This window comes from Mytilus edulis, chromosome 5 (assembly GCF_963676685.1).
Source record: "Mytilus edulis chromosome 5, xbMytEdul2.2, whole genome shotgun sequence".
NCBI classification, from domain to species: domain Eukaryota; kingdom Metazoa; phylum Mollusca; class Bivalvia; order Mytilida; family Mytilidae; genus Mytilus; species Mytilus edulis.
In genome coordinates this window covers 40,478,469-40,488,102 of record NC_092348.1, presented here as the reverse complement: position 1 = coordinate 40,488,102, position 9,634 = coordinate 40,478,469, and the positions used below count along the sequence as shown (strand labels likewise).

General features: G+C 31.0%; 1 protein-coding gene across 1 annotated transcript; it reads right to left on the bottom strand.

Annotated features, from left to right (window-relative positions):
• Positions 1–5,134: 5,134 nt before the first annotated feature.
• Positions 5,135–5,890, bottom strand: LOC139525090 (uncharacterized protein PF3D7_1120000-like). Its single transcript, XM_071320272.1, has one exon. The coding sequence runs from the start codon at positions 5,888–5,890 to the stop codon at positions 5,135–5,137; it is 756 nt and encodes a 251-aa protein (XP_071176373.1).
• Positions 5,891–9,634: the final 3,744 nt, after the last annotated feature.

Here is a 9,634-nt window from a genome sequence, read left to right as displayed (position 1 = left end):
AGACATTTTATCTTATTTATAAATACGTCATTTGCATTAGGGTTTAGTGTAGCAAAGTGTAACAAATAGGCACCTCAATCATTTCTGTCTTGTTTTGTTAGTGTTACTCTGGTGGTCATTTCTATTTCTACATATTAAAAAAAAAAAATAATACAAAACACTTGCAGTACAATTACAAGAAACATTGGTATTACACATATGTTTTATGCCGTTATTTCAGTAGTTCAAGAGAAATTCTCAAGGTTACATTGTTCATATACAATGAAAAATGGTGTATATAAGTGATTGGATTATTTTAATATTTTCATTGTATTGTTAAGGACTACCTAAATAAAATTTAGTTTTCTTTGCGATCCAGCACTTTTGTTACGAGTATAAAAATAAATAAAACAAGCAAATATAATTTCGGTTGTTGACCTATTTTCAAAGGAAAGCCTTTCTAAGGTAGCGACATGCGTGATGTCACAACTGTTTACTCTGATTGGAGGGAATAACGGAAAAAAACAAATACCAACACAAAAGATATTTTCTACACAAAAAACGGAACCATTGCGGACATACAATCAATGACAGATTTAATCGATCTTCCTGGTCAATTGGGCTGTTAATAGTCCAAGTGGTACTATTGATATATTTTTAACGATTAAAACTCCCTGGGTGTTATAATATTCTAAACGGTACACAATATTATTATTTTAGAAATAAAGAATGTCAAAATAGCTTTATCGTAAATTTGTCATCAACAACATTCGTATGTAAATTTACAATAGCAACTATATGGAAGCATTAACAACCTGAATTCTAATCAAAAAGGACTATTTTTGCTCTAATATTTCATTAGTGGTGACGTTTCATTTTTTTTGTCAACCGCAGATAATAAATATATAGTTTTACAAATGGAGATAGCTCCCTTCAACCAGTAAACTAGCATTTAAATATTTCCCGAACCTCACTGGCTAATCTTTCTGCATAATAGCTATCAAAGAACCAGGACTATAATTCAGTACGCCAGACTCTGTACGAGAGAAAAAAAAACCGTTTTATACAAAATCCCAAGATATGAAGCGAAACAGATACAGAGCTACAAAGTAAATTATCGAAGATGACCTACAAAATAACCAAATATTAATGAAATTAAAGGTGTGATCTCGCAACATCAGAATGGGGCCTTTGTAAAAGTTCACACAAGGTTAGAGGGATAATTAAGCGTCAGATGTCAGCTGTGATATGAGCCAATCATATCTGATTAATGGAGAAGTAATAAATGAATATTTTGTCTTTTGCCCTGTTCTAAAAAGAGCAATAACATTTTTGTAGTTTTAAAATCTTAAAAACTTGTCATTATCTCAAAAATTCACGATGCAGTAACACTTTCAAAAGATGTTCTAAAGTTCGAAATGATTTTTTTCTTAACTTCAAATTGAGACCTTTTCACTGCTTGTGCATGGCAATATGAATTGGTGTACTGCCTTGTTTTTTCTGAACTTTTTGAAGATAAATGATAAGTTAACGTACTGCTTCAATGTAATTAATAGTACGTTGTATTTCATAATTTACCCTTAGTATGCAGTTGTAAGAACAAACAAAGTATTGGACATCGAAGTTTATTATTCTTTCTTGATTTCTTCTCTTTATTTTTCTCCGCAATAAAAAAATGTTAAGCGCATTTGTTTTTTTGTTTTTTGAGGAGAGGGGAGGGTTCAGTTTGCTCAGTCTTTACTTACTATGTTGTGTATTGTGTACTGTGGTTTGTCTGTTTGTCCTTTTCATTAGTATCCGTGTTTTTCTTATTCTGAGCATGAGTGTCAGCTTTATTAATTGAAATAGCAACGAGCGTATCATACGCTCATTATTCAAGATATCTTGACCATGATTTGTTTTTAGAACAATTGGATTGCAAAGGATGTGATTCATATTATTTCATTAACGGAACAAAATTGATTTGGAATAACGTTTACACCGTGCAAAGTTGGTTAAAGTATGACACAAACTTTGAATTGTGAACAATAATTGAAGTTATGTTTAATTACATAAAAGACTTAAATACCATCAAATGTTGACGAAATTTAATTTAGCTAGCAACCATATAGTATGCTCAAGATAATGACACAAATGGTTAACACATGTTAGCCAATGATTTTATGTAAAACATATGAATATCCCGTTTCCATCTTTGATAAATTTCATCGATTTTTTTTCAGAACAATAATAATTAGGGAATAAAAGGAATCTATATTCCAAACTTTAACACGAAGTAATTAAACAGATATTTCCAAATGATGTAATGAGGGAGGGGGTCAGTTTGCTCAGTTTTAAATTTACTAAGTTATGTATTGTGTTCTGTTGTTTCTGTTTGTCTTTTTCATTTTTATCCGTGTGTTGTCAGTGATTTTTAATTGTGAGTTTGAGTGTCAGCTTAATTCATTGAAACAGTGACATGCGTATCACACGCTCATGTTTGAAGATATATATTGACCTGAATTTGTATTTAGAATATTGCACTACAAAGAATATGATCCATATTTAATCATTACCGGAACCAAAAATGTAATCGGATATTGTAAATGGCTTTCTAAGCTGAAAGAAATTGATTCAGAATTGGCCTGTAGGAACTAACATTCCTTTGGCATTGCGTAGACAACTATCTTAAAACCTGTTGGTCTGCTTATTCCTGTACCATTTATACCATATCATTTAAACGAGTCAAAACTAGAGTATCACACGATGACATACTTTTGTTGGACGAATTTCCTTTGAAACAGTTCAATGAGAGTAACAAAACAGTAAAATAACAAAAATAGTGAACTCGAATGAACATTCAAAACGGAAAGTCCATTATCAAATAACAAAATTTAAATTTCAAACACATCAAACTAATGGAAAAAAACAATTGTCATATTCCCAACTCGATACAGTCCTTTTCTTATGTAAAACATGGTAGATTATACCTGGTTTATAGTTACCTCAATTTTTCTCTTGGATGAATCGCATATCATCCTTATGTTGACAGCTATGTTTGATCACTTTAAAGTAAAAATATCAAACATAGGGCTACAGCATGCAGTCAACATATGTTATATCTTAATCACTATAAAAACAAAAAAATATTACAAGGAAAAACAAAATTATAAACAAGAATTCAAAATCATTGGCGAAATTCATAAGTAACGAGCCTCGACAAACAGGATATTACTACAAAATGAACTGAACGTAGAAGTGAATGAGTGTCAAACATCGTCAGTAACTATAATCTGTATAAAAAGACCATCATGTACTATTTTTAAGTTGATACGGCATGTTTATTATCATAGTCTAGGTATCTTCGGATGAACTTTATATCAAAAGGTCAAGACGTGTATGTACCTAATAAATCTAGTTCATCAAATTTCTGCTTTAATATCATAGAACCCAATCAGAAGAGTTTGAATTGTTAATAGAAAGAACATCACCAATATATCTGAATGTAAAATCAATTAATCTGCCTTCTTTGATCTGCTTGTTTTTAACAAAAATCTGAAGTCATATAAAATTAAGGAGGAGTGCACAGGACGTTTTCATAGGAATGCCGACAAATTGTTGAAAAAGTGTTCCTCCAAATTTTAACAAACTTTCAATATGTTTTCAATAAAAAAAAAACACTCTATCATACTGATACCGTGTTCCTCTGTGAAGCAAGTTTTACATGTTTTTTTTATTTTTAACAATATATGCCGTTTGGTATCCCAAAGTAATACATTTAGAGCGTATGCTACCCCTATTTTACATGAAAAGCAAAGTGGATTATTTTGTTAAGACGATTTTTTATTTTCACATGAGGGATGGTGGAATACAGGATTAAAAAATCAAGTTTTAATAGAATTTATTTCATAGAAAGATCGGGACTTCATAGTTAGTAGTTATCTACAGTTTCAACATCTGCAAATGGTTAATACTATTACGCGAGTGAACATTTTCAATTCATACTGTAATAAGCAGATTTAAGTCACAGGTGGCTTTTACATTTTATTCACAAACATTCAAATAAAATAAATACCAATTTTGAAAATATTCTATTAAAAATGACTTTTTGGTACATTTTTATCTCGTTTAGTATAAATATCAGAGGCAAATATACCAAAAGGACATTCAAAATGTCACATATAAACTGAAAACGCCATGTAAAAAAAACAATATACAAACAACAGCGTATAAAACACAACACAGAAAACTAATTTAAGATTCAACAAGACCAACCCCTCACGCATATATACTCGTTGATGGTCTCAAGTGCTCCGGAAGTGTTTGCAGATCCTGCTCCCCATGAGGCACATGAAGATATTATTTTGTTCGCAGAACAATAAAATGATTTGTGATTCATATGTGGTTTTTTTTGCAGAAATATGGCCGCCATGGCTAAAAATAGAACATGGGGTAAAATGCAGTTTTTGGCTTATAACTCAAAACCCAAAGCATTTAGAGCAAATCTGACGGGGTAAAATTGTTTATCAGGTCAACATGTATCTGCTCTGAAATTTTTAGATGAATCGGACAACCCGTTGTTGGGTTACTGACCCTGAATTGTTAGTTTTAAGGAAATTTTGCTTTTTTTGGTCATTATCTTGAATATTATTATTGATAGAGATAAACTGTAAACAACAATAATGTTCAGCAAAGTAAGATTTACAAATAAGTCAACATGACCGAAATGGTCAATTAATCCCCTTAGGAGTTATTGTTCTTTATAGTCAATTTTAACAATTTTCATAAAATTTGTAAATTTTTACTAACATTTTCCACTGAAACTAATGGAAAAGAGATAATTTTAAGCAGCAAGAATGTTCAGTAAAGTAAGATGTACAAACACATCACCATCACCAAAACACAATTTTGTCATGAATCCATCTGCTTCCTTTAATATTCAAATAGACAAAGGTGAGCGACACAGGCTCTTTAGAGCCTCTAGTTTAGTATGCATCCTATGTGCTGTTGTAGCCATAAGGGTAAATCTAAATATTTTTAATAATGTTGAATGTTTTGCAGTTTATCTCTTCAGTTATACCATATACTCTAATTATAGCGTTTACTTAATTATTATTCTTGTTTTAGTCGTTCACATGTGACATGTCCTCTTTGAAAACGTGATCTCGGTTTTCTGTCATCTTTTAAACTTAGGAATAATTTTTTTAATAGGATAAGCTTGTCGATGTGTATTTTGTGCACCAATTCCATTATTTTGAATAATTTGAATATTTCCTGTACTGTTTATATTAGTCTTATCATTTTTTTCCTGGTCAGTTTTCATCTGGTCTCGTAGTGTTTTTAACGCTTCTCTAATCCCTGATTTAATGTTACTTAACATTTCAGCATCTCGCTTTACAAGATTTGTTTCAAGACTTTTTATCTGTTGTTGAACAGCTTGTTCCTCATACCGTTTATCGATTTTCATTTTCAGTAGCTCTTTTTCTACTTTAGTTAATTCATTTTTCAGCCTCTCAATTTCTTCTTTCTGTTCATTATTGGTTTCCTTTGTTTGCTGAATTTGAGTTTCAAGATAAAGCATCTTTTCAATCATCTTATTTTCCATTCTTTCATATTCATTTTTTGCTGCATCTTCACTATTTTTCAATATTTCTATTTCTCTTTCTTTTTTAGTGTTTGCATTCTCTAATTGTCTCATTTTGTCTGCTTGGTCTCTAGTCTTAATTATAAGACTGTTATTTGTGTCTTGAAGTGACTTAATAGTTGCCCCGCTCTCTTTACGAATTCCATCCTTCTCTTGCTGATGATTTTCTTCATCTAAATTTATTTTCATTTTCAAAACTTCTATATGTCTTATCGAATCTGTTTCTAGATCGTCCTTGTTGTCATGTTCAACATTCATGTGAACATTTTTAGATATTTTGGAAGACATAATTTTTCTTTGTGTTTGTAAATGAGATGTTTGTTCTCTTTCATAAACTTTTTTCTGAAATTAAAACAAAACTTTTTTTTATCAAAACATAATGTTATAATTTCATTGTTGGAAAACTAATTAGATTTTATAAGGTAAACGAATTTATTTTTAATTTAAAATGCTTGAAAATACATGTCGATTACCTGGTTATATTTTGATATTTTCTACATAAGATTTGTAAAGGTTCTTAATCATGTTAATGTTTTTCCTTTTTTTTTTAAATAGTATTTCTGACAGATGTTTTTGTCAACCTGTTTGAAAAACGGATGATGTCTCACTGACCCTGCATTTTCTTTCATTTATGATTAAGAAACAAATATCATTGTATAATTAATAACTCAATATATTCTTAGTCATGTGCAATGAACAAAAAAGATGTCGTATGATTGCCAATGAGACAAATCCTCGCACATTTTGTCACAAGAGACCAAATGACACAGAAGAAATTAACAACTATTATAGGTCTTCGTATGGCCTTCTAAAAAGAGCAAAGTCCATACCGCATAGTCAGATATAAAAGGCCTGAAATGACAAATTGTCACTGGACTTTAACAGGTTTAACAACCAACAATCAATCAATGAAATGACAAAAGTAAAACAATTCAAAAGATAAAACTAGCAGCTTATTTATGTACAAAAAAGATAGAACGTAATACACATATGTAACAAAGCAACACACGGCAACCTTTGAATTACAAGATATGGCAAAAATCAATTCTAATAAACCCTTAATTTAACTTCCAGTAATCATTGAATAATTCATATATTTGTATTGTTTTCTGATCGTTAATTAGTCGAAACTGTATGACTAAAAGCAGATTCGGGATTTTAAGAGACATAATTTGAAATATTTGTGTTTATCATATGTGGATAAGAACATTAAATTATTCCAAAACTCATTGTAAATAAAATAAATGTATGTGCGGTATGCGTATGAATTTTCGGATCTATTTTAGTCAATTGTTTAACAATAGATTAAACTAGTTATGCAAATTAGTAGGGTATATAATAGATTAAAAACAGGTTTTTAAGTTTATCGAAAGCAGGGCGGTGACCACTCGACTTGCAGATAATTTTTCAAGATGTCCGATTCAGATGTAGACCTCGACGATAGAGAATTAACCAAGTCTCCTGACAAGTCAATTGAAGCTTTACGTTCTGCTGCTGAACCAACGAAGAGAAAAGGTAATTCAGAGCAAGATAGGGTACCTGAAGTTTCAAATGCAGATTAGTTTTCTTTGACAACTGATTTCAATAATAAACTTTCCGGCATAGAGAAGAATATCCAGATACTACAGAGACGTTAGTAAAGAGAGCAAAGAAGGCAGAGAATACCTTTAAATTTAAGGGGAATCAGTTACAATTTGAGCTTAACTCTGATATTCAAGACAGTATCAGCACGGCAATTGGTTAAATTGAGAAGAATCGACCTAAAAAGGCAGTTAGGGTTTAAGAAGATTCGTCTGTTCAGCTCAAGAAGAGAAATAAATTAATATGAATCGCGGATAAGTCCGAGGGCGGTTGGAGAACGATGAATGAATACCTTTCAAATGAAGTGGATCTTCTTCTTAAAGACCATAACAGTGACATTTTCAAGGTACAAGATTATGATTTTGTTGAAACATTTTATGAATATGAAAATTGTAATTCTGATATTTATGTTAAAAGTCGTTTGAAAAAATCTATTAACTTTTGGAAACAAATTAATGCTTCAGATTTCATTTTGAATGTTATTACAGATGGTTATAAAATTCTTTTGCTTAACGAGCCTGAAGAAATAACAAATCAGCATTTGATAACAGTGGATTTGTCTCAAAAGCTATTTTAGATTTAATGAGAGTGGGCTTGATACGTGAAGTATCGAGTAGACCGCACGTGGTCATTCCTCTGACAGTCTCGACTGCGAAAAATAAACACAGGTTAATTTTAGATTTACGACACGTAAACAAACAGGTAGTCGATAGCAAGATTACATTTGAAGATTGGAAAGTAGTTAAACAGTATTTATCTTCTAACTGTTTCGGATTCGTTTTTGATAAGAAATCAGGATATCATCATATTGATATTTTTAACGAGCATCAGAAATTTTTAGGTTTCTCCTGGAAATTAGGAGGTGTAACAAAGTTTTTTGTTTTTACTGTACTTCCTTTTGGTTTGAAATCTAGTGGATATATCTTTACTAAAGTAGTTAGACCTTTAGTAAAACATTTGCGAAAGAAAGGAATCAAAGTTTTTGTTTATTTAGATGACGGGTTCGGTTTAGCCGATAATGAAAACACATGTAAAATGCATTCTGATTTAGTAAAGTTAGATCTTATATCATCGGGGTTCGTACCAAACAGAGATAAATGTCACTGGAAAACCAACACACAAAAAAAAATGGTTAGGTTTTATATTGAACTTAGATATATGTAAACTAAATATACCAGGTAGAAAAAAGAATCATGTAATTGACTTAGTTAATATTATACTTAACAGTTCCTGCAAAGTGAAAGTAAGATTCTTAGCAAAAGCAGCTGGTAAAATCATTTCTTTTACGCCTGCTTTAGGTCACATTACACATATCATGTCGAAAGGTTTGTTTGAACCAATCTATTAATATAAATCATTGTAACGCTTGTATCAGAGATCTGATATTTTGGAGAGATAACATTTGTAAGTTAGAACCAGTTTCTTTGTTAGGACTGGATTCTGAATTTTACATATTTACAGATACAAACAATACAGGGGCTGCTGGATATACTGATAATCTAAAACAGATTATGCATAAATCTTGGTCTGAAGATGAGAAATTGAAGAGCTCCACTTGGAAGGAAGTCAAAGCAATAGAGTTGTCGTTTGCTTAAACATTGCACGATATCGTTTTATACAGATAATCAAAACGCTGTAACAAAAGTTCACAAGGGTAGAAAGTACCAGAATTACAGTCTTTAGCTTTATTAATATACGATTGTTGTCGCAAAAATGATATTACTATTTTTGTTAACTGGATTCCAAGGGAACAGAATGAACAAGCAGACATGCTAAGTAGAATTGTCGATATTGACGACTGGCGTATTTCAGATGAATTTTTCACATTCTTGAATGATTAATGGGGTCCATTTTCTGTAGATAGGTTTGCTAGCTTTGAAAATACGAAAATACAAAAGTTTAATTCTTTATATTGGAACACAGGTTCTTTATGCGTCGACGCTTTCACGTGCGACTGGTCCGGTGAGAATAACTGGCTAGTACCTCCAGAAACTGAGGTTAGCAGGGTTATAAATCATTTAGTAAAATGCAAAGCTAAAGGAACTTTGATAGTTCCGAATTGGCCTTCATCGCCATTTTGACGGTTGATTTTTGACACTGGTCTAAAATATAGAAAGTACATAAATGATGTGCTTTATTTCAACGAACCAGAGAGAACTATATTAGTTGTTTTGTTAGACGCTTCATATTGTTAATATTAAGTTTTTTTTATTTACAGAATTGTTTTTACTATATGAATATTGATGTAATATGTGTGTGTTGGGAGTCACTGGACTAAATCTTTGAGTAAAACTGTATGGTCACTGGACCTGATTGATATGCATTGAATCAAGTAAATATGTTATGTATGTAATTGAATTTTTATCTTTTTACAAAAAGATAATAATTACTGTATATCTATTTTTAGAACATTTTTTCGACTGGATTTTGGTCACAGTTAAGTTCGGTTAA

Excerpts from the sequence above, each read along its gene's own strand:
- LOC139525090 (XM_071320272.1), bottom strand. The coding sequence starts at position 5,890 with ATGTCTTCCAAAATATCTAAAAATGTTCACATGAATGTTGAACATGAC.